This window comes from Watersipora subatra, chromosome 3 (genome assembly GCF_963576615.1).
Source record: "Watersipora subatra chromosome 3, tzWatSuba1.1, whole genome shotgun sequence".
Lineage (NCBI taxonomy): Eukaryota > Metazoa > Bryozoa > Gymnolaemata > Cheilostomatida > Watersiporidae > Watersipora > Watersipora subatra.
This window is the reverse complement of record NC_088710.1, coordinates 51245262-51272160: the sequence shown is the minus strand read 5'-3', so window position 1 is coordinate 51272160 and position 26899 is coordinate 51245262. Positions and strand designations below refer to the sequence as shown.

Genomic DNA, 26899 nt, shown 5'->3' with positions numbered 1-26899 from the left:
AGTTTAAAATTTCATAACTTGAAAGAAGTGTTTCGCTGAAATAAATTAGAAGGAAAAATAAAATGTAAAGGCGTTTAAATGTAAAATCATTAGCAAGTAATGGCTAAATATAGTCTATTTCGCTATGATTACAATCAAAAATTATTTGGTATACAATTATGATTTCAGTTTGTTTCAGTTGGCATGCGAAAATATCATAGGGTATAGACGAACATAGAGTGGTATAGAAACCCATAGTCATTATATAATGCAATCAACTCCTAGCAAAAATCATGATCATTAAAAATAGTACCAAAATACTATGTTAACCTTAGTAACTACAGGTACTTACAATGACTTTAGTGCATTTTGTGGTTACGATCCGCAAGATAATATAACATTACAATGAACTATGTGGAGTTTTTACCTTTGAGACAGACGTGTAACATAAATGCTGAATCTAACTTTAATGAATTTAGCTTACTAATCAGACTTCAGGGAGTTTTAGTATGTATTTTTATAAACTTCAAACTGAAATTTTATCATTTATCCATTTGCGAATAGTTTTTATTATAACGGATACCGGATAACTCTGAACTCGCCATGGCGAGCACCTGATATATCTTAATAATGTATATAATCAGTACACAAATCATCAAATTTTAAGTTCGTAAATAAATTATTGTCGATATCATGGGGCTGAACAAATTAGCCCTAGTGAAACAAAGACGATGAAGCATCGTGTTGCATATACTTGGGTCCCAAAATATTTCTTAACAGGGGTAACGCGAGGTTGCAATGCTAAAATAATTAGCGTGTTATAGCATACATTATAGTGTGGATGAGAAAACCTACAATCATGATGGCTGGTATGGCTCAGTGGCAGAGCGCTTAAATTTAAAACTTCAACCACTAGCTCCTCGAGTTCAAGTCCTTGAGATTGTGGAATTTTATCTCCAAAGATTTTAACAGCTATAGCTGGACGCACCTACACACCAACTCTTAGAAATATATATGTATGCAAGATTACTAATAGCTGCACAACATGTTGACAACTTTTAGGAGTCGTCTTTTCACCTAATTGTGTGAAAGAGTATACCGGTATGAATAATTGCTTACCAGTTTGACTGTAATGATTCGGTCTACGTAAATAAGATAATCAACGGTGTGAACATCATCTGCTGACTAAGAAAAAATGAAGAGATAAGGTGACTGAGACTTACTGGAGGGCATGCTGGCCACTCCGACACCATATTTATTGACTGCCTTGATCCTGAACAAGTAGCCGGTGTTAGCGAAGAGGCCGACAACAGTCGTGTTACCCGAGGCCACATGAGCTGGATCAGTCACTGTCGGCAAAGAAAACAATGATGAATAGGTAATACATTAACATTAAAGGAATGACGAAAAATGTATTTCTCAGAGAACGCCAAGCACAATCATTAGTCAGAAACAGGGGTAGGTTACAGAAGCTAAATATAACACCTTCGCTGATGTAAGACCTTAGTCTATGAGCGTTTTTTTTAAAGTGAGTGAAACCTGGCTCACGCGATCAACGTCTAAGTGTAAAAAACATATGATACAGATGAAAGTTTTTGGCTTGTTGAAACATTTTCTCTATGTTCCATTTCTTTTATACATGAATGACAACCGATGATAAGCACCTTTAAAGATGTAGTTGCGTCAAAAATGAAATTAGGACCCATAAAAGGCTAAAACATCAGCTACAATTTGATGCCATTTTTGTCTTTGTAGACCAACCCTGTCCAGAGATATATGCGTTTGAATGAGGCCCTCTTTTAAAAAGCTCACGTTCCAGCGGGTGCCTATTTCGTAACGTCACAAGCAAGGTATCTGAAACGAAACCACGAGCAATAAATATGAGGTCGATTCGTTAGCCAATCATGTGTGCGAAATTTTTATATAGGCCGTAATAAATGTTATCACTCGTAAAACGCGTTGTCTGTGATCTCAAAGATTCTCATCGCTAGAGAATTCATTCTCATCGTTACTGATTCAACGCGTTTCAACAATTACTAAGTTATACATAGTTTTAAAATGGCTTCAAGTTCGAGCGACCGCTACTCAGAGTTATCTGAGCAACTTTTAGTAAAAGATTAGAGTAGACAGCCTATGGCCAAAGCTGACAGGCGTCAGGAGCGTTTTGCTGCAGAAGAAGACAGAATGGAGGTAAATTAACTTAGTCTTCTATACTTTAGTAAATGTAATATTTTTTATAGTCATAAATACATATACTAATTAATAAAATGATAATTCTTTGCTATCTCCAATCATCGTTTCATAGCTTATCTGCCGTTTTACCTAGCTATAATATTTTTTTCGAATTTTCTTTGGTAAATTAGAGTCATGATTACAAATTATTTTCACTCGTAGGAAGTGGGTAAAATCGATTGATCATTGCAAATCTTTAATTTCCAGAACCAAAGCTTCGAATCGTTGGCTTGGCGTACTTGTGCCTTTATTAAATGTTCATTCGTTTTTAAAATTACACTCGCAATCTATTTAACTCCCAATTTGGAAGCTGTCAATAGATACGCTTTAGAATGACATATCTATGAATGACATATTTATTGCATCTACTTTGTTTACATTTACTTGTTTTACTGATTACAGAATGTTTATGTCGTCCCACCAGCCGAAGAAGCTTTGTCAGTGTGGAAACTGCCATAAAGGAGAAAGCGAGACTTGAATGCGTGCTGGATGATGTTTTGTTTGAGTTTGTTGCAGTAGATGAATTTGTCTTATTGTATCAGCTAATACTATGTGAGTGGCCACGACTTGATGAATATTTTTAATAAAAGCTTTATGCCGAGATGAAAATATTTTTGCTTGTAAAAATTATATAATAAAATAATATTGTTGAAGATAATGCAAAACATGATTTGCAGAATATTGTAGTGAATCGGATATGGTATATGGGTGTCCGCAGAACTGGAGAATGTGAGTTCAAATCCAGTTTGCAGCAGACTTCTCATCCTTAAAACTCTATCCCTGTCTATATTCTTTTCAAAGAGGTGGCTTGCTTATTTCAATTATTTAGCATTCGGTAAGAATAGTAGTAAGAAACTAGTACGTAGGCAATAGGTAATAGGCGACATAATGTGGGCGGGGCTTATGGGAGGCTGTATATCGTTTATATGGGTAGCTGCAGAACTGTGCTGATACAAAGACCGCGTTCGACATAAAGTGACTTGACAGAATTACCGTTGACCGGTAGAATTGGTAGTCGGTACCCAAATGTTTACACAACATTTGGAGAAAGTGAGTAGAACAAATTTTCAATTTTCGTTATTTGAGGCCTTTTAAACATTCATAATAATGCATCTGTAGCAGGATTTAAAATTTTATTCTAGCCAACACGAGCAAATACAAAATAAGATATATGCCAATAGAGCCGCGTAAGACTAGACCTTCATCGCAAATAGCCGATGTGAATACGAGAGATAGAGACAGGTTGCCAAACGCGTGACATCATTTTTGGCGAGGCTGGGCACGTTTTTGTGGCCTGAGCGTTTTTACGGCGATCAGAATTTTTCGGTTTTAATCTTCAAATATCTTGGCAATGCGATCGCGTAACACAACAAACAACATATCAACTGATAGAGAAAAAAAAATGCTTTCTTTTAAGATCAACTTAAATTTTGACGCAACTACATCTTTAACATACCAAGTCTCAGCAAGTGTGATACAAAAAGCTTGCCAATTTTTAATATCTGATTAACAGGGGTAAGAGATGAGATGCAAGGAAACCACATCGTTTACACAGTACGGTCTACGTGTATTATAGTACCATTCTGTGCAAGCACCCAGAGCTGTGTATCTTCGTTGTACTTCTCAATGAGGTAGGAAGTGACCGGAGCTCCATTCTCGGCTCCTCGAGACCATGAGATTACGACTGAGTGCTTGCCAGCATTAGATGGCACAATACCAGCCGGCTCACCCGGTGGACCTGCGTAAAGAAGTCACAGATACAGATAAAAAAACCAAACAAAGTTTTCAGCCGGCCCAGTCACACTAACAACCAACATCATTCCTACGAGGTTTTGAATCTCATCGCATGTTTTATCCACACAGACTGCACCCTTCTATCTAACTGTAGACAGAATGAAACACTGTTTAGCTATCCAGAAGAAGGCCACACAAAGGGCTAGTCGGTGTGAGCTAACAGTCATACCATAAACTTGTACAGTGGCTGAACGAGTGGCTAAGTCACTCTTTGTCATCACGGTACACCTGAACTGGCCTCTCTCCTCGTATGTTATATTCTTGATAACCAGATCACCCCTGCTCACTCCCAGTCCCCGGCTGTAGATCTGTGCCATCTTCCAGTCATCAAAGTCCAAACCTGCAAGGTGTGCTCGACGTACAATATAATTTAAAACATTTTTTTTAAATGGCTGAACTTGGTACGCAGAAGATATTTCAAATTAAATGCATACAAGTAACACAATTTTGCAAACAGAGCTTAAACCTTTTAAAGCACTCGCGCATGACAAACTGATCCATGCTTCATTTCTCTAGTTTCATATTTACTTTTGATTCTTGTCCTTAGTCCTAAACTGTGAGTACAGTCATACCTCGACATACGAGCTTAATGCATTCTGCATTCTATGAAAAAAAACACATAAAACAGGATTGTTGTAATTTAGTAGCTTAGGATAACAAAGTAACAAATACTTATTTAGCAGCTAGAATCTGCAATATAATGTAACATTAATATGTACAATACTGTAAGTATTTACCTTCAAGACAGTCATAGTGGTCTGAGAGAGACTGACAGCAATGCATTTGGTAAACTAAACTTTTGCGATACTAAGTGAGAGAAACTTTAAATTTAACTTATATTAATTTGGCCTACTAAACACACACTTAAAGCTTGTATTATTATTATTATTATTGTTTTAATCTTTTAATAAACTTACTTAAATTTTGTTGTTTTAATTTTTTTATTATCTGTTTCCAGTTTTGCACTTTTTCCCTCGCGTTCACTATAACTTCTAGCCAACCTTTGAAAAACTTTTTTCAAACTGAATCGAGGATAAAGGCTGAGTGATGCTGTTTTCGGAGTCTCGGAAGCAGCCTCTCGCATACTTGGCCATCAACCAGCTCGTATCTCAAAGATTACTCGTATCTCAAGGGAGAAACTTGCTAAAAACACTGCTCATACCTAGATTGTCTTGTATGTTGGGACACTCGGATGTCGATGTACGACTAATTAATTAATTCGTCTCTATTCTTGTACATATAATAACATGAGGCCACAAATTCTCTATCCATATATGAATAGCATGCCAGTATAGCATCTCTATCCTTGCACATATAACATGAGTTAATTAAACTTTTTGATCCTTCTACAGACAGCATGAGAGTGTCACAACAGTACAGAAAACATGAGAATACAACTTCTCCATCTTTCATAAGATAACACAATATAACCCAATTAACCCCCAGAATATTTGTGAGTCATGCAGGCATAGAGTTAACCCTTTATATTCTCTCATGAAAATATCGAGTCATAGCTTAAAATCATATCTTTAGCAATTAATATAATAGTAGCCTAAGATGAGATGAAGAGAATTACCATCTTTTCTAAAACGAGAATTTTTGCGTACACAGAGTATGCTGCAAGGTCTACACAAATGGTACATTGTGCCAGTGTTTCCTACAGAAATTATCTTCCCAATGCCGATTCTGAAATATCAAATGCACCAGTTGTACACCAGCCAATGAAATGATCTTACCAATATTATCTAAATACTAAATTTTTAATTTTTATTTCTTGCAGCGGCGAAAGTATTTTTCAGTCGGTTTCAAAACATGAAAAAATTTCCTCTAGGTGTTAACAGACTTGGAAATAAAGACAAGCGCACTAGATTTAAGTATCTCGGCTGCCCTAAGTAGCTAATGAACGTATAAGCCAATGTATCACTAGTTCCATCATTACTAGCGACTGGTCTGTGCAACTATACATAGAGAAAACTGCATGAAAACTCACGTCTATCATTGTGATACCAAATGTAGACTAGATCAAGTCTTGGATCGAAATCGCCCCTGCATTGTAACACCACTCTGCTAAACAATGGAACTCTCATATCAATTGGGCCAAAGGCTAGCCGACTCCTCTCTACAAACACATCATTTAAATAAAACACGCAATCGATAAAATACCATGTGGTGTGTACAATCACAATATTGCAAGAACACGAAAACCATGCAATTTTAAGCAGCGCAAACATGTGTAGTCTACAGCAAAATCTTGACACATGAAGTTTATCCATTTCAACATTTACTTTATATTTTAAACTGGTAATATGTGGGAGCAAAAATTCTTATAACAAAACACTGTATTTTATCTACTGCATTATTATAACAATATTATATTACATTATAATACATAATAATATAATGTATTATATAATAATATAATAACAATTCTTATAACAGTCCATTGTATTTCATCTAATGCATTCCTCATCTACAAAAGCTCAGGGATAATTACTTCAAATAATTACACAAAGCAATAAAACTTATGCATTACTGTATATATAAAACCATTTAAAAAATTCGAACTAAATTATGGCTAAAACAAAATAAAGCATATAATCAATAAAAGTAGATTCCATAGTCACTGCTCTTTTACATCAGGGAATGACAGGTTGAGATATAGATATGGTGATGCAAGAAAGGGCAGTATGTAGTTGGAGATACAAGCGAGGGCAATATGTAGTTGGAGATACAAGCGAGGGCAATATGTAGTTGGAGATACAAGAGAGGGCGGTATGTATTTGGAGGTTGAGATACAAGAGAGGGCGGTATATAGTTGGAGGCGGAGATACAAGAGAGGGCAGTATGTATTTGGAGGTGGAGATATAAGAGAGGGCGGTATGTATTTGGAGGTTGAGATATAAGAGAGGGCGGTATGTAGTTGGCGATACAAGAGAGGGCGGTATGTATTTGAAGGTTGAGATATAAGAGAGGGTGGTATGTAGTTGGAGGTGGAGATACAAGAGAGGGCGGTATGTATTTGGAGGTGAAGATACAAGAGAGGGCGGTATGTAGTTGGAGGCGGCGATACAAGAGGGCTGTAGGTAGTTGGCGATACAAGAGAGGGCGGTATGTAGTTGGAGGTTGAGATACAAGAGAGGGCGGTATGTATTTGGAGGTGGTGAGTAATTGAGATACAAGAGAGGGCGGTATGTATTTGGAGGTGGTGAGTAATAGAGATACAGAGCTAGTCTTGTATGCGAACTCTGAATTACTATAACTTAGTTTATATTTTGTTTGTTTGGATATGGATTTTTTATATTCATCTCTAGTCATCACTCCAACCTCATCATTTCCACTAGTTTCAGGCTATTTTTTCTTCGTTTCACCTTATTTCTCGCAGTAACTACTAAGTACTAGTACAAATGCACTGGCTCACAAAACTGCAATATTTTAAGAACCATCAGACACCACATGTAAAAAAAACTTCATTTCGAGACAAACTTTACATCACCACATGTTTAACAGTTCATACTGTACTACTGGATCTCATTGTTGCTGATTACTTCATATCCTGTTAAACATACGAGCACTACTTGTACCTGTCTCATAAAAAATGTTAAACTCTTTTTAAGCCTACTCAACTCGTGGAAGGTGAAAAACCTTATTCGGTTTCCCATAGCATATAAAACTTCAAGTCATCCAAAAAGTGGTGAGCAAACCACACTTCTTGATGCCTCTGCATGTTAATGGGTTATGCTAATATAAGCAACAGTCAAAAGTGTTTGTTTATAATGTTGGAGTTATGTGCTTACCAATGGCATATTAGTCAAGTGTTTGTTCATAATTTAGGAGTTAATTACTTACCAATGGCACATTAGTCAAGTGTTGGTTTATAATGTTGGAGTTATGTGCTCACCAATGGCACATGAGGCAAGTGTTTGTTTATAATGTTGGAGTTATGTGCTCACCAATGGCACAGTCAATTACGATGGAACCTTGGTTCTCGAACATAATCCATTCCAGAAGGTGGTTCGAAAATCGAGTTGTTCGAGATCCGAAACAATTTTTCATATTAGAATTAATGTATGTAAATTTTAAACCGTTCCAAGTAAAAACAAAACAACTTCTGTAAAGTATGTTTTTAACATTTTACACCATAAACTGTACTGTATACTGCATACTATAAATAAAATGAGTAGATATAGATCGTTTAATTTTAATAAAAAATTTACTATCTATGATGATGAAAAAAGTACATAAAAAGTAAACATTTCATATGTTTTAATCTTAAAACATCGAAAACATGAAAGATTGAGATACAACATCAAAAATTTTTTTACCACTTCTTTCAATACCATTGTCTTTGTATGCTAAAAATAATAAACCCTTTAGCGACATCACTTGCTTTAAGCTGGTCTTTGTTTTTTACGATGGAACTTATGATCGATTTTGCCATGCCAAACTCCTTAGCCCACACACACACCACACTCACCCAAACTCCTTAGCCCACACGCACCACACGCACCCACCCAAACTCCTTAGCCCACACACACCACTCTCACTCACCCAAACACATATTTACACGCGCATATTCATATTTAGCTATCAATTCCTTTTTAAATACAATATTTTCAAATTTTTAATATATTTCCTCAGCGTCTTTCTTTGTTTTTGGAGCCATGGTAACTAGAGGTGGAACGAGACAGGTTTTTTAAGTTCGAGACGAGACTCGAGACACTGTCTTGTGAAAATTCGAGACTCGAGACACGAGACAGTAAAATAATGAGCATTTGGTGATGATTTCACTACACAAGTACTAGCTACTCGGTATATATAAATTAATAAATCTATTTTTAAATTGAATTTTCACTTGGTGTAAACGATTTAAATACAACATTTTAATTATCATAGTGATATGCATGTAGTTTTTGTAAACAAAAGTGACACAAACAGCTCTAAAATACCGAAGTTATATATTCTAAGAATTTTGAGCTTGATTGATCATAATTATTATAAACATATTGCTTTGTACATGTATATTTTTACCATCTATTGAATAGTTCTTACTTTTTAATGTAATGTGTAATGAAACCGATAGCCGTCGCTCTACAAAAAAATACCGCAACTAAAAGAACACACGATAACACTTTCATTCTTATCGTTTCATTAATGTTAAGTTTTGTTTATGTATTAACTGTAGTATGTGAATTATATTTAAATTGTACTCATGAAATTATATTAATTACTGTATACATGAACATGTATATTCTTATATTGAGTTAACAAAACGTCATTGTTAACCGAACACGGACTATGGTCGACACGGCCTTTCATTCGTTTCTCCGTGTCCGGGCAAGTTTTACCCGCGATTGGTAGTATATACGTAAAAGAGGCCCGAATTTTATGAAGGTCAGTTGGTGTTTAGACACGATACGATAAAATACAGACATTTTACCCACAAAAGTTATCCAATTTATTAAATTGGATTATCCGAAGAGTAATTAGATACAACCCGGTATCTGTTTATCAGAACCGAACTAAAATATAACAGGGCCGTTGTCCGGACTACATGATTAGACTCAGTGGCCAACATAATCAATAGCAACAGGTAGTAACGGACCGGGTATAACTTTAAAGGCAGCTGCCCGCAATCCGTTACAATATATGGAGTTGTTGCTACCGCAAGAAGCCATGTTTTAACGACCGTGCGCAGGCGCTTTAGTTCTATTTCCTGTCTCGAGTTTGGCAATAGTTAACTCGAGACGAGACTGAGACAGGTCGATACTCGAGACGTCTCGTGTCTCGTTCCACCTCTAATGGTAACGAATGTTTCCATGCTGTTTCGAACGTTCAGTTCCAATGCACATGCTCCAGTTTGGCCGAGAACCGAATTTATGTTCGAGATCCGAGATGACCTAATCTGAAATTTTTTGGTCAAGAACTGAAGCTTTCGAGAACCGAGGTTTCACTGTATAATGTTGGAGTTTAGCACTAACCAATGGTATATTAGTCACTCTAGTATATGTTACTAACTTGATTACTCCAAAATTATTTCACATATCGCAGAGTTGATAAGCTGGAGTGTTCATAAGTTCTTGTTCACTGTTCTAGCATGGGTTTGAGAGGAACTCTATGCTGTGACCAGTCCTATGCACCTCATTCAACAAGTTTAGACGGTTTCCTCGACTTGTCTTAAGTTTTACAAGATCAGAACATAAAAAGGTCTTAAAGATAGAGTAGTCCAACCTAACACAAAAGTCTCTCAACATCTTCACGAGAAATACTGGAGTTACCAGCTCTTTCTAGAGAAAAGCTTATTGTAAATTGGTTTAACGGTTCAAATATATGCTGTTAAGGGCCACTACTTTTTAATCTCGGGACTGTGTACGATAAGAACCCTAGCTGTAGATGTGACAAACGTTTGTGTCACCGAATAAAGAAAAATGAGACTTACGAATAACAACAAGCTCGATGTGCGCCTGTGCCTTACTGAAAGGCTCACCGGTGGCCTTATTGGGCACAGTGTTTTCCGCTACACATGTATAGATGCCCTCGTCGACAGAGCGTGTGATCCCACTAAGAAAGAGATAGTTGTTGGGCAGAAGACGCTTCGAACTTGTCGAGTCCTTGCTAACCTGGTAGGCCTAAAGAGAGCAAGGATATGAGATGTACATAATTAGAACACTAATAACTGGCTGATGTATAAACAATGATAAGAGTGTCATTTAGCTCAGAGTCAAAGAGCGCAAAGCTTCAGAATTCAAATTTTCATTGATTCGAACGGAAAGAAAAAGTTAACAATAATACAGTAAATGCAAAAATAAATACAGCGATAAACGGTAACGACAGTGTAAAACATCATGGTAGCAATTGATGAGCATAGGTGAGCAACTCCAAATGTTTATGCACAAGATAAGGTTGCTAAACTCACGACTCCATCCTTTAACCAACTGATCTTAGCAGAAGGAGCAGCCTCGGGATCACATGGTATAGTTGCGTTTCCCTCCTCAGTGGCAAGTACCTTGCCAAGCATGGGATGCTTTACAAAAGATGGCCCAAATTCTACATGATAAAACAGACACCAGGATGAACAAATCTGGGAGGTAGACTGCTTTGCACAGAGCTGATACATCATGTGACAAGACAAAAATTGTTCATCTAGCAAGTGGTAGTATGAGTATTGATATAGAAGCATATGATCTGCAATTCAAGTATAAATTAATTTCACACCCGAAAAATGAGCCACAGTAGCAAGACAACTTGGAAAATAACGGCTACTAAAAGGCATGGCCATTTTCGCAATAAGACAATGGATTGATAACATTCAAGTAAAAGTGTGTTGACATTTTCACAAATCTCAGATAACAATCATTTTGTAAACAAAATAAAAGTGCTTCGTCTTTTCCACACTACAGTTCGTGGAAAAACAGACATATGTCTAATGATGTGAAGTAAATTGATCATGAGGAGAACGAACTTAAGCCCTTCTAAGTACTGACCAAGCACTCTCATCTGGGCTGAGCTGAAGGTGGTACCATGAGCGTTTGTGGCAGCACACTGGTACATTCCTGGATCGACATCAATCTTGAGGTTGGTGAATTCCACAACTCTCATGTCCTCACTAAACGTAACTCGTCCAGTCATACCTACCGGCAGACTGTTGGCATCGAATAGCTGGCCATTTCTGTACCATTTATAGGTGGGCTACAACAAACACCAACAATAATTCTCTATTCTAAAATCATTCTGGGAGGTTTAAAGCAAATTTAGCATTCTACTTCGCTAGAAACTTACTAAATAAGTTTAAAAAACCAACTAATTAGCGGTAGTCTCCCCATGAACATATACATGAAGCCAATGTTTAACGCCATTATTTAACCGCTGGAACTTTGATACTGTATTTCATAAGAAATATTCAAAAGTAAAAGTCTTTAAATGTTTATGACAAAAATTTCATGTCGTCTTCAGTTCCTGTGTGACTCCGAATGCAAATCGAAGTATCAGGAAATGCATTCTCTTGAAAAGTCATTCACTGTTTTGGTCACTGAAACAGCCCAGCCGAAGGCTCTCGCCGTAATCTGCATAGTCATCTTATGTAGCCTCGTTATGTAAATCTCGGTTCGTGTGAATAACAAGAACAGAAAACTAACATTTTCAAAAACAAGCTTAACTGGTTTCAAACCGCTTTAATGCATGCTATGAGAAAGGATTTTTGAAAAGCCTGCTTCTAGTGCACCGCTATAGCAGTTTTTTAACACTGAACTGAATCAATGAGACCGCACCTAACATATGAAATACTTATAACCACTAATACGCTAGCAGTCCCACGCACGAGAGATCATGTGTAATAACTATGTGCACAATTATTCCACCGAGTGGCAAGATGGTTGAGTGGTGCAATTGGTAGTGTGCTTGGCTGCTAAGCTGAATGTCTGAGTTCAAATCCCATGCAGTACATGAAAATTGCTTCTTTTCCTAACGCTCTTAGCTTGGCTTCAGACGGATGGACATGACTCTTATTATAATTAAGACTAGCTGTGCTACCCGGCGTTGCTCGGGTAATAAAAAAGTCTTTAGACAGAAAATTGATTTGTATTTAACATATAACACCATTTGCCATTCTAACTTTCAAACTACATATCATGAGAAAAGTGTCTTGCGTAATTGAAATAAATTGAAAGAGAAAATAAAAACAACTGTAAAGGTTTACAAACTTTTTCAAACTACTTTTAAACTTCATGTCATGAGAAAAATGTTTCGTGCAGGTCAAACAAACAAAAAAAAATATATAAAAAGATTCAGATGTAAATGTAAAATAATTAGCAATAGCTAAATTAGGTCGGTTTTGCTATGATTACAATAAAAGATGATTCGATAATGATACAATTAATACGAACTGAGAAAAAAATACAAATCCTGAATATGCAGAATTAATAAAAATTCTTGCGTAAAAGTGTGTGTATAAAAAGGGTTACTGTTCGACCAGAAGCTATCCATCAAAAATTTGAATACAACGATACGGAGACAATAAAATTGTCCGCGCGAGAAGAATTGGCCTTGACCCTAGATATAGTAATTGAACCTTACGAAAAATATTTCTTAACAGGGGCATCATAACGCGTAGTCGCATCAGTAAAATAATCAGCGTGCGCTATAGCTATAGACGGAGTGACAGACAGATAGATCCACACACATACTTTGAGAAATATACGAGGTCTGATCCAAAAGTTCCCAGAATTGAGTTGTATACTCGTGCATATTCACACGATGGAAAAACCCATTGCAGGGTTGGCTGGGAAACACCTCTGGAGTGTTGTCACAAAATTTCAGGTTGCTATGACAATGCGTTCTCATGTGAGCTAACGATATGTCAAGGTCTGTCTGGTGCTTCGGTATTTAAAAAAAATTTTTTATCATCATGTCTAATAAACCAGAACAGCGCATTTGCATTAAATTTTGTGTGAAATTAGGAAAAACAAGGATATTACGACCTTTAAAATAAAGTTTTGATCATTCTTGAAAGCGTCCTTAAAATCGTTGCAAGCGTGCATCCTGAGCTCGTTTTGGTCATCAGTCAGCAAGCTTGGCACGAACTTTGCTGCGACTCGTTTAATTTGTTAAAAAATTGTTTAAATTGTCAGTTAAAACTTTTTGAACAGTTCCAAAGATAAGTCCAGTCTCTCAAAATATCTCTAATGGTTAAACGTCGATCTGGCATGACTAGTGACCTCACACTGTCAATTTACAAGCAGGTTCTTGCCGACGCTGGTCTGCCAGACCTCGCGTCATCTTCAGTGCTGTCTCTACCTTCACAAAAACGTTTGTACCACTCAAAAATTTGTGTTTTTTATAGACCAGCATCTTCAAAAGCAATAATTAACATTTCAACTGTCTGAGTACTTGTTTTCCCTAATTTCGCACAAAATTTAATGCAAATACGCTGTTCCGATTGATTAGGCATGACGATAAATTTGTTAAAAAAAAAGACGGAAGCACCGGACAGACCTTGACATATCGTTAGCTCACATGAGAACGCATTGTCATAGCAACCTGAAATTTTGTGACAACACTCCAGAGGTGTTTCCCAGCCAACCCTGCAATGGGTTTTTTCCATCGTGTGAATATGCACGAGTATACAACTCCATTCCGGGAACTTTTGGATCAGACCTCGTATATATAGATTAGCAATACAAACACCAGCTTCGACAGGTCATAAGGTCGAGCAGTCAAATATGTATCCAGCAGTGAGCCTACTGCATGGGCAATCGTATCTAGGTAGACAGGCATAGTTATGACACAAAGCCAAACCCACACTAGGACTGATGTTTAGATAGTTTCCTCAACTAGTCTCAAGTTTTACAAGATGAGAACAAAAAACGATCTTGAAAATAAATTAGTTTGACTTGATACTAAAGTCTCTCAACATTTTCACGAAAAATGTAATGCAGGAGTTATCCGCTCTTCCTAGATGAAAACTTTTTATAAATTGGTTTAACGGTTCAAATATATGCTGTTAAGGGCCACTATATTCAATCTCAAGAAAGGAAAAGGGTGCATGATTGCAGTCACGGTCAGTACATACCTTGGGCTGACCATTGGCTAAACAGATCCACCTGAAGGTGTCATTCACGTCTAGATGCTCATCATCGAGTCTGCCTTCACTGAAGTAAGGCTTGGCTATAAAAAAAATTAAGATTCGTTTGTGAAACATTCCAAATAATCCTTCACTCTCTCCGAGCAACAACGACCAACAATAAATCGCAGCTTACCTGATATGCTGAGAGTAATTCTCTTAGAATTCGAGGCTTGTTGTGAAGAAACAGTGCAAATGTACTCGCCCTCATCCGCTGGCTGTATGTTGTGAATGATAAGACGGCGATTCAAGTCAACAAGTTCATGTCCTTCGGGCAGCTCTCGATCATTAGGCCTTGACCAGGTGTAGAGCGGTACCTCATCGGTGTTCCGTCTGCAGGCAGACAACGCAGGAAACATGCTTTGTGTCCGCATAATCATCGTAAAACCACTTACACATTTGAACACTAGCTTTTATCATCAAGTATGACATGCCATAACTGAGGGAATAGTTATTACATAAACATATGTTGAACATACGTATACGTATAGCATTTTTGGCGCCAGCCCGAAAGTATTCAAGACAAATTTTGGTAGATTGGCTGTGGCTTGTTTCTAGCTATGAAGGTTACATTTTGCAAATGAGTTCTTTACATTGTTTATTGGGTCTGGTTCGTCGTGTTCTCAAATTAACCAGTCTTTGATTACGGCTTCACAACATTCAACAATTAAACTCTGCTAGGGATATACTAGTAATATACATGCATGTTCATGAGACACTGCAAATATATTAACTCGGCTCAAAGGTATTATGCAAAAGGGTTATAAAGGTTCAAAACATGCTCACACGATTTAACTCTAAAGAAGCATGAAAAATAAAGATAAAAACCCAAAAAAACTAGTTACTTGGAAAAAAGCATCAAAAAATAATGTAAGTTACCATCATGAAAGTAGCACCCGCTATCACTAAACACAAGTTCACGAGAAAACCAAACTTATACACTTTGGTAAATATTCCAGCAGTAATTTTCAAAAATGTGAACATTTAGAATATGTAACGTTAGAAAAACAGGGAAAAGCTAAAATAAGCTAAATGAATAACAGCAAGAACTTACGTGAACCGAGCGAAACACTCGAGATAGACCAAGTCACCTCTCAGTGGATTCTTCGGTATGATCTTGAGAAAGTCATTGTGTATGATAGGACCAACGGGTTGGTAATCTAATAGCAAAATAGGGTGACAAAATGGACTCCATTTGAGCAAGCTCAACTGGGTTTGATAATCAGCAAATATAGCGGATGCTTTAGGTAAAAATAATGCTCTAACATGAAAATAATTTTTATGAAATTTTTTATAAATCCACTTTAGAATATTCAAGCAGCTTTCAAGGCCAGTATTACTAGCAACGGTGGCCATAACACTTAGGAGCCTGACTAAAACAGACAGGCATGATAGAAACGTTTTAATGTCAGTAAAGAAGTCAAATGCTTTATACTTTCATGCATCCAACCAACATCAACAACAATGGGTGGCTAATTTTTCAAAGCCTATGAATCAACGCTGCCTCAACAATACATATCAGTTATTTATTACATGAGTGACAACTATGGAGCACTTACTGGAGGTTGTGTCTACAATCAGATTATAACCGGGGCTGCTCCTTGACTCACGACCACCCTCGACAGACACGGTGCAGTGGTACGCTGCAGAATCATAGTCATTAACCGAACTGAAGTAGAGACTGCCAGATGCCGAAATGAATATATGTTCTGTGTACACAGAACTGACGAACTGCCGGGGATCATTATTTTTGAACCATCTGTAACTAAACCCTACAATTCACAAAGTAGAAACAATGTATTCTAATATCCATGAATTCCTACTCGACCATCTATAAAGTTTGCCAAATACAAATGAGAATAACGATATTCATATAGATATAACGATATTAAAATAGATATAACGATATGGATATAGATATAACGATATGGATATAAATTAATATCAAAAAAAGCCTGGTAAGTGACGAAGCAAGATGGTATAAAGAATATAAAATATAACTCACTGGCACCCTCTGTGTCATCGTCATGCTCGCAAATGATGACGGCTGAATCGTATGCCCGTGCGGTTACATTCTTGGGACTCTTGGGAAACTCTTCCAGAGCTGTTTAAAAATTCCACAAATGTTATAAAGGAAACTGAGCAAACTATTAATGTTTACAATCAACTCAAAATCTTCTGGTCTCGTAATCGAGTAGAACTGAAAAACCTATGAGAAACAACAGACTAAATAACCGTTTCAGCATAAATCTACATGTAACTCGATTTAATTGACAACAAACATAAAACAGCAGAAACAATTGACATAGTTTTGTTCAAACTATATTTGAGCTTATAAAAACGGCAGTATAAGACTACACTTGCTATATTAAGGTTTAATAAAATGTGTTTCGAAATGTCAACGTTTATGTGATCGATAGCGATAAATAAAAAGGACAAATAAAAAGGCTAACTGCAGCCTAAACATTCTTGTTATCAACAAATAGAAGATTTCTGTCTTACTGATGTAGTTTATTCTTCCCTTTTCACTCCTTATCTTTCCAAATTTGTTGTAGGTTTCACACCAGTAGGAGCCCATGTCATGTTGCTTGGACGGGTCATGGATAGTCAGTCGACCACTCGTAATCGTAATATTGGTAAACCTTCGATCACCAGATTGAACCCGCACTGTCTGCAATGACGAGGACTCAGAACTAAATACATTAGCAGTGATACTCTTCTCCTCAGCCTATTAATCTTACTAACAAGATAAATACACAATTTTTTGTAATGCAGGACCAGGGTTTGTTGTCAAATGATTTTTAAAAAGTGCATGAGGAATGGGATGACCAAGTCTAGGAAAACTTACAAAATAATAAACTTCAAACCTTTGATTGTTTTATGGTTTGCTTTGCCACGAATCAAAAGCAGAATAACGAGAGACTCAAAGGGCAAACCTTAATTTGACAAACAATAAATACACCTCTGTCTTTGTCTTAATAAAGAACAGAGATTTATAATCCGCAAGAGAAAAGGATTAAATCATACGTGATTTGCTTCTTTCGAGTTGACAACAACACAAAGCATCAGAACATAAAAGCCTCAGCCAACTCTAAACCTTCCCACCAAGTGAAGACACTTTTAGAATCTTACCCCGTTGACAGTGTCCTCATACCAGATGTAGTCAGGCTGGGGATAGCCTCTGCTTGTGCAGTCAAACGCGATACTTGAGCTGTCTTTTGGGAGGTCACGAGCTTCTACACTTACTTGGAAGTTGACATTCTGTGGCTGGCTAACGAAATAAGGACCTCTCTCCACCATATCAGGGTGGACTTCATCAGTGCCAAATACTAAAAGTGGAATACACGTAATCTGTACTAGATCGCTACCGTTCGGGTACAGATTATCACACCAAAATGCCGCATCTGTGAGGCAATTGCGATGTTGAACTATCGGTAATTGTTGCAAAATGTCTACACTCCAAAGCAGCTTATTGTAAGGCTTATTGTAATTATTGTAAAAAAGGACTAAGACTGAGAACGGAAAAATTGTGATACTCATCAACGATAAAACTCATAATTTCAAGTACCGTACTTTTCGGTCTATAAACCGCATCCCTATATAAGCCGCATCTGCTTTATTTAAAAAAAACGATAATAAAACAATACATAGGCCGCACCTTTGTATAGGCCACAGAACTCAGGACGGTGCTTTTTAACACGGCAGCAAATTTCCAGTTTAAAACAGAACAGTGCCTAGCGGCACTGTTTCGTATTAACCAACGCTTTTTAACCTATTGTCAAACGGAACAATACCATTAGGCAATGTTTCGTATTTTCTTTCACCGCTAGAAACTCACTAATCGGAGATTCTGGTTAATGCGCCCTAACGCTGAAAGAAAAAGTCACAGAATAGCCGCACCCTTATATAAGCCGCATGGCTCAAGTCGTCAGAAAAAAGTAGCGGCTAATAGTCCGAAAAGTACGGTACAAATATTTTGGAATGAACAATCGCATTAGAAAATGCATTATTGTGCGAAACAAAACTAAAAAAGCATACTTTGCCTACTTCAATACATAAAATTTCCTTATTTGAACTTTCATGTTAGACTGGTAGAAACTGAAGTGCAAACGCGGCAGACCTTACCGAAATCTCGGGGTTTCGAAGTAAGCAAAATGGCATCATCTTTAAAGATCTCACAAATGAATGGACGAGGGAGTAATCCATCATCTCTAACCCAGAAATAACCTGGCTGGCTTTCATGGATTCCAGTATCGGCGTATTTATACACTACATAATCTCCATTGTCAGCTTTTGCAGACTCCTCGTTTGTCCAAAAAACTCTACTACCAAAATCTGTTTTATCCGCCCATATAAAGTATGGGTTGTTCCTTGGTGTTCCAGGCTCAGCACGCCCAGAAGTATACCACTGTTGACGATTATCTGGATCGATCTCATTCAGGGCAAACCAGTTTTGAAGAAAAGCATGTTCAAGGTCTGAATTAACGCTGATAAGCTCTGCTCCATTTGTCTACAATACAAACAATACCTAGATGGCTGCCAGGTGCTAGAGTGTTGCATAATAATATCAGTGAAATATATATTTAGGTGAAAAGAGAAAAACAAGCTTACTGCGCAGTGAATCTCAGCATCTATCCAAGGCAATGGATCTTTGGAAAAGAGATAGCATTTGTTGCCTTGTGATACCCAAGGAAATGGACACTCAGGAACTAAAAAGAGAACCCTTGAAGAGAATGCTTTGCAAGCAATAGAATTGAATAAACATTCAGTACCTAGTGTTAGGCAAATTCACCGTAATATTATCGTCAATATAACAAAAAATGTAACCAAAAGCGGAAAAAGACAAACCTGCAAAAAAAACATGATCATACAAAACATTGCAGCATATATCCAGTGAAAAAACTTACCTACAGAGTCTTGGCCAGTTGTCCAGCCAAAATTTATAAGTATGGCGTAAGTGCTAATTAGAACATGTACCAGTAACATCATGAGTTCAGCAGCAAAGCACTAAAACAAGATCACAATTTCACGAACATATCGGCCTAAGCTTCTGCTGACATTGAACGTCGCATGATATTTTTAACCAAAACCCTACAAGTATAATTATGCAACTTAAACATTAACAATACCTATTCACGACAATTAGTGATAACAACCAATTATTTCAACAAATAAAGAGAAAAACTTGAGAATAAATAATCAGTTTAGTAGTTCAACTACAAGTATAAAGGTAAGGCGCCTCATCATGAGCTAGATTTTCACATCATATTTTTGAACTAGTATAATCGAAAAATGATTCCTCATGTAATGTACAGTTAAATTGAATTAGCACTACCTCGAAATATGTTAAATAGTTCAAGCGAATGAACGATAAAAATGATGTTCAGTAAATTGAAATGCTTAATAACACCAAAGCAATCTTAAATTATATAATTTGGACCTATTCGCAAAACTCTAGGGGTACGCGTATTTCCAATCAACTCAATTCCACTGGCCTACTTTGATATCCGCTAATATGCGCAAGCGTTAAAAAGCCTGTGCACCTTTTACCCAGCAAAGTTGTACTCATTCATTGAAACGATTATCCTTAAACGCGGCGCTCAAGTGAAGTTACATCTTGGTCAATTTCTAACCTTTATCGCTGGTTTAAAAATTTTGTCCCGTTGTATTACACGAATTATAAATAAGAGAATATGTAAAAAATACTAAAAATTATTTTCCAATGTTATTGACTTTTATAGAAATGGATAGTGATAGCATCAAAGTTTGTTTTATTATTTAACGTTGTGTTGGTCGTATTACTAAACATAGTTTTCATTGCCGCTCTTACCCAGGCCTGCCAACCCAAGAGTGGGGCAATGCTTGAGATTTGGTTTTGGGGCAATTGATGTACCAATGATAGTATATATAAAATTGGGGCGAAAATTTCACGCATTTCTCACTCATTTTCATTTTTTCTTTGATGTGATTGCGTGAGTCTCACGCCCAATGCGTGAGAGTTAGCAGGCGTACTCTTACCTCCTTCGGCCCTCCCCCATTAGCCTGTTTTACGCGATGACAATTGTTATGCTGTTATATATAATAATGTACCTCATAGCAGAATGAATTTTTTTGCATTAGTAGTTCAGCAGAATATCAAAAATTAGAAATGTTAAAAGGAAGTAAATGTCTAAAAAGGTGAATCGGTCTTGAGCAAAAAGTCTGGACCGAATAAGGCAGTAATAATACCAGTAATGTCGAGTCATTTTCAAAATGTTGATGTTCAATGTACGCTCATTCATTTTAGTGAACATTAGTTAAATATATCATATATAATATTTCATAAGCATTGTTCTATATTTTAGAAGATTCCATAGATGTTTTAAAGGCTTTAAAAATGACTCAATTCAATTCTCATCAAAGAATTAACAATTCAATTTCTAATTCTTTTGTATCATCATTTAAGAATTGATTCAATTCACTGCAAAACATCACAATTCAATTCTTTAGCTACCCTAACTTCAATGATTCGATTCTCCCATATAGATAATCAATTCTCTAGATATGAATTCTTACCCAAAATTGATTTACAGCAAAATATAAAATAACAATAAACCACAATCACTAACTTATCTACACATATTAGCTTGGTCCTTCAATGTTTGTATAGGAAATACCGATTATTTCACTACGTATTTTATTGTATGTTCGAATGAAATTAGTCATGCTGACAATTCTTTGCTGACATACACATATACTCTACACTGAAAGAAGTGATTGCACACTGCATTTGATGTATCATCTAAGAGCACCTGTTCTCTCGATTGTCAAACCAGCTCTTTCAAAAGACAAATTTATTCCTTAGGTAGCAGCTAAATAAAGCAGGCAAAGTGAGGTTTTGTCAATAGGCAGACCACAATTATCTAGTGACACTAGGTTTATGAGAAACTCGGCTTTAAAGGATCCAACCACTATAGTCATTTGTTAACAACTGTGAACTTCTCTCACGGCAAAAATACCATAAAAGTGAACACGTTTAAGTTCGTAACATATTGCAATCTACCACAGATGAGAACTCGAGTTAACATGCTTGCTTGAGTAAGCCTTACAGCTCATCTTAAAAATGAATTGCATCAACTCTCTATAGTATTTTTTATTCATGTAGAACCAAATTGACTTAGCACATTCTACCAATAAGAATTGAATTGAATCGGCTCATTACTGTCACCATAGACAAATTAACTTGATTCTCTATATTCAATAGAGAAAACTATTCAAGTCGAAATGCACCACTGCTCTTCTTTATTATTTCTACCTCTATGATTATGACTATGTTGACGGAAAATCTATCACAGGCAGTGATATCATAAATAACCCAATCTGTTATTTGATAATTCAATGTTGCAAACTGCATGCGTTTCTATCAGACCTTGATATCACTGCATTTATTTTAATGGTCGATGATATGTACTACGCACTAATACGGTATAGTTCTATGGTTTGCCTCCGCACTGACAATAAGCTTATACAGTTTTTATTAAAGTATAGTAATTTTATTATACATATATACATGCTAGTCATCAAGAAAGGTATGCTTATTTTTATGCTGATATTGTCTTTATCTATTGTTTTGCCGTTATGATTATTGAATACTCGCCTTAACTCTCCTTATGAAAACTCGTTATAACAGCTGGCCTTAGCACCTATACAGAAACATTGATCACGAATCACAGAGTTAACAGATGCGCCCAAAGCTTTGCCACAATAACTTTAGGATGTTGGGTTAGCATTTTGCCAAACAAAAATGAACCAGTCAACTTTTCCTTACTCAACAATCATTTCATAAAATAGCGGTTTCAATTTTTTTTGGGTTTAGGATGGATGAAAAAAAAGTGTAAACAGCGACCTAAATGTATTTATGCAAATGAAATTTTCCAACACTGAACCCTAAGATATTTCTGACCACTACATTTTTATATTAGAGGGTGTGTGTCTGCGTTTTGGTCAAACTTCAAGGTTATCTTTGAAGTTTGACCCTTTTTCTTTTTCCTTGAGAAAAATGTGTCTTTCTTTTGCAGCAGGTTTCACTAAACTACAAAAAATATTGCACATTCCTTTTCTATGACAAATGCATTGATTTTTATGCAAAATTCTTTGCTGATTCTAAAAAAAAACATTCAAAATGGCTTTCAGCTGTGTGTCAATGTAATTCGATATAGCAATATTTAGTGTGTACACTTTGTTACTTTGTAAACACTTATTCAATTCCAAATGCTACCGGTTTCCTCAGTTCATTCCCATTGAAACGCTTTCAACAAGTTAGTTTTTAACTCATGTAAACATATGTATGTGCATTATTATCAACTTTGAATTTTCTTAAAATTTGAATGATTGCTGATGTGCTTATATAGAGCCAATTTGGAATAATGTAGTCTAAATTAGCATAATAAAGTTAAGAATTTTGGAAGACAAAGTGACAAAGCATTTGCTCGCTTGCTATCATGCTTACTCTTGGTAAAACAATGTTAAGATTTGGTATAACCATAGTCTCGGAGACGCTGGAGACAGCATCAGCAATTAAAAAGTGAATTTGTTGACAGGTTTAAATTACTGGAACTAACCTTAAATTAGTTGCCTTCATGTAGCTATACTACTCTAGTATTCCTGATTATTACCTACAATCATTCCTTGACACACGAGTTGAATGCTTTTTTCAACCGAGCTTGTATCTCAATTCTCTTGTATCTCAAATTAATTTGTCCTCTACATGTATAAAATAACTAAATACTAATTAATCCGTTTATACCCTCTGACAAACCACCTAAAAACATAATATTATGACGGAAAAACATCTTTTATTTTTTTAATTCGCTACTTAGGCTAACCAAGTAACAAATACCTTTCTCGTGCTTATTATTATGACATAAAATGTAATATTATTATGGACAATACTGTATGAAAATTCTTGCCTTCGAGACAGTTGGAACACATTTAAAAATAAGTTTTACTCCTACGCTACACTAAACTTAATTCTTATGTCATATTCTTTTTTTGTTTTTTTTTCCAAAAGAAATCCATTTTTGGCCTCGCTTTTTGACTTACTTTTAAAACTGATCCGGCATAAAAGATCAAGCGATGCTGTTCTTGCACGTAAATGGTTTCGCATACTCGGCTACCTAGTGACCACACCGAGAAGCATCTCGTGTGATCATAGCTCAAACCTCTCCCGATCTCAAGGTAAAATTTACTTGTATCTCAAATCTCTCGTATGTCGGAACACTCATATGTCGAGGTATGACTGTGCAATTGTCTTATATATATATATACTAGCTGCATTACCCGTCCATGGGAACAGATTCATGTACAGCAAGACGTTTATTGAGAGTTGTCTTTCATACTGTAAAACAGCTCCAAATATGCAGTCCACTGAAATTGTTGTAGTGATCAGACAATGCATACACATATGTAGTCGTACATGTCAATAATGTTGGGGAGAACAATGGAAATCTGCAATACGTTTTACAGCTAGTGTACAATGCATCAATCTCAAACCACTCAAATTGGAGTTGTCCTATTTTTGTATAGAAAACTGATAATGAAATTGACATTGCTAGGCAAACTGAAGTTCTTCAAACTGGCAGTATTGAAAAATTTTGCACACTTCAAGAAATTCTACAAAATATTTTGCTATTGCACTGCTGAGCTATCGCCAGCATTTATTGAATGGAGACTTCTACATGCTTAAAACACTAATTATGGCTCACCAGTTCTTCGTCTATTAATAGCCTGTGTTTTGACATGGTATACACAAACAGTGCAGCAGTAATGTAGTTGTGTTGATAAAATTTACTATCAGTAAAATTTACATGTATAACAGCACAGACAGCATGATGTCAAGGCAGATACAGCATTAGCACCTTACAATAATAAAACAACGACAGCATGATAGCCTTTTTATGAGATACAATAAGGAAAACGAATGCATAAAAATATATGCATGTATATACTGAAAGATATGTTAGAAAATGCTGCATGTGGATAATATGTAGGTATAGCAGAACATGAAGGACATGGCATGACATAACAATAACGTAACGTTAATTCAATGCAAGCATGACATAACAATAACACTATGTTAATTCAATGCAACACTTGCGGATAGACAACATTTTTTGTTTTTCTGTTGGGTGTATGAACAAACAGTTTTTCGCTTGTGCCTATTCTTGAGCATGCAACGTACAGCTGGCCGAGCAGCTGCTGCAGTTAGTGCATTTTGCTGTTGCCGCCGTTGCGTCTGCTCTGGAAATTCAGCTCGCCGAGCAGCTGCTGTAGTGGTCAGTGGTTTCTGTGCGTCTGGCAGCTGTAGCAGCTGCTCTGAACCGTTTGAGTCACTGCTGGGTCAGCTCAGCAGTCTCTGCACTTCTAGCAGCTGCAGCATCTATTCTGGCCCGTTCTCGATGTAGCTGTGTTTGTTCAGCAGTTTCTGCACTTCTAGGAGATGCAGTAGCTATTATGTTTTGTTGTAGGCGTAGCTGTTTTGGTCTGCAGTTTCTGCACTTGTAGCAGCTGCAGTAGCTATTCTGTTTTGTTGTATGCGTTGCTGTGTTTGCTCTGCAGTTTCTTTACTTCTAGCAGATGCAGTAGCTATTCTGTTTTGTTGCAGGTGAAGCTGTGTTTGCTCTGCAGTTTCTGCACTTTTAGCAGCTGCAGTAGCTATTCTGACCTGTTCTAGCTGTAGCCGTGTTTGCTCAGCAGTGTCTGCTCGTCTAGCTACTGCTTTGCGAATTCGGTCTCTTTCTGTATGGGAATCAATCTGTTCTTGCGTTGTGGCAGTAGGCTTTTTAAAAGGCATTGTATTGTTTCAAGAAGTGAGTGTTTTAATTGGTAAAACTTCTGGTTTTTAGGTTATTTGAGGTATATTTTCAATTGGGAGCGTTTCTAAAAGTGAATGAGATGGTGTGCTTTTTTGTAATATACCCTGCTCTCTTTCTCTTCGCCATCGCCTATCGCAACGCTCGGAGTACCAGTGCAAGTTCTGTAGTAGCTGTAGTATTCGTAGCTGAAAGAAAATAAAAGTAACTCAGCTGCGGAAGGAAATAAACATGTTTACTATCACCAACAGTGGCAAATGCAACGTTTTTAACTAGTGGAGATGTGGCAATTCGTAGACAATACAACATTGAATGAGAAGTACTTACCTTTTTGAAGTAGAAATTTAGTAAATAATTTTCGAAGCGAAAACAGTTGTCTAGGTGGCCGGAAAAGACTACGTTCACGTGACCTTCTATTGGCAGTAAATATTAATTTACTACTCATTAATTTATTTAATTAGTAGTAAATTTTATTTTATTTCATTGATCTATTTACTACTCATATTAATTCAGTTGGCTCCGTACTAACGAATCGAAAAAAGAAAAGACCGCTCTATAATTTATTTACTAATATTAATTCAGTTCACTTGGTACGACCGAATCGGAAAAAGGAAAGACCGCTCCATAATCTATTTACTACTCATATTAATTCAGTTCGCTTCGTATGACTGAATAAAAAAAAAGGAAAGACCGCTCTATAAGGTGGGCAAATATACACACACAAAAATTTTGCCATTACTATTCTAGATAGTTTCATAGTTGCTTTTTCCTAAAATCATGTAATTATATGTGTATATAGGGTCGAAGATTAATTATTCTTGGATTTTACAATTAACAACTAGTTTCTTTTCGTATAGCGTGACTCTTTTGTCCTCAAATTTAGACTATTTGGTACTGACTTAACAAAAGTTGATATATTCACTTAATTCCGGTCCGATCGCCAGTGTAAGCTAACCAACTCTTGTTTTATTGAAGACCTTGCATAAAAGACTTGCTGATTTGCAAGGATGAACATTGATTGTACATCAAAGTGGAAAATGGAAGCGATTTGCTTTCCAACAAAATCTCATCTATGCAGGTGGAAACAGTGAAGCCGCTGCAAGAATTCCAAAATACATATTCTGAACAAATGCTGGCTGTAGGCCAAGTATTTGATAAAATTTTCTTTTTAGATGACATCTTTACAGAACACACCCATATGAAATGTGTCATGGTATAATGGCTATACATGAATGCGCGCGTTGGTGTTGGCTTTAGTCCCACCTTGGAACACATCACTAGTCATACACCAATCATTAATTCTTCTGCTCTCTCTTCAAATGATTGCGCAGCCAGGCTACCCTAGTTTTGTGTTATGATATTAGTACCTGTAAAGCATATTTTTCCCTGGCTAGTGTTAGCTGTTACATGGAAGTTTTCTCCTCTTGCA

The 26899-nt window shown here is 36.5% G+C and overlaps 1 protein-coding gene across 1 annotated transcript in view; it reads right to left on the bottom strand.

Annotated features, from left to right (window-relative positions):
* Positions 1-19635, bottom strand: part of LOC137389877 (contactin-like) — a 31323-nt gene extending 11688 nt beyond the window's left edge. Inside the window, exons 1-17 of the mRNA XM_068076027.1 lie at positions 19528-19635; positions 19232-19329; positions 18746-19130; positions 17753-17949; positions 17123-17291; positions 16626-16724; positions 16180-16392; positions 15675-15780; positions 14757-14953; positions 14570-14664; positions 11487-11691; positions 10919-11049; positions 10442-10631; positions 5996-6124; positions 4175-4345; positions 3791-3949; positions 1203-1328 (exon numbers count right to left, since the gene is read on the bottom strand). Coding sequence (XP_067932128.1) covers positions 1203-1328; positions 3791-3949; positions 4175-4345; positions 5996-6124; positions 10442-10631; positions 10919-11049; positions 11487-11691; positions 14570-14664; positions 14757-14953; positions 15675-15780; positions 16180-16392; positions 16626-16724; positions 17123-17291; positions 17753-17949; positions 18746-19130; positions 19232-19329; positions 19528-19609 — 2752 coding nt within the window. The 5' untranslated portion in view covers positions 19610-19635. The remainder of the gene's footprint in view (positions 1-1202; positions 1329-3790; positions 3950-4174; positions 4346-5995; positions 6125-10441; positions 10632-10918; positions 11050-11486; positions 11692-14569; positions 14665-14756; positions 14954-15674; positions 15781-16179; positions 16393-16625; positions 16725-17122; positions 17292-17752; positions 17950-18745; positions 19131-19231; positions 19330-19527) is intronic.
* Between the last annotated feature and the right edge of the window lie 7264 nt (positions 19636-26899).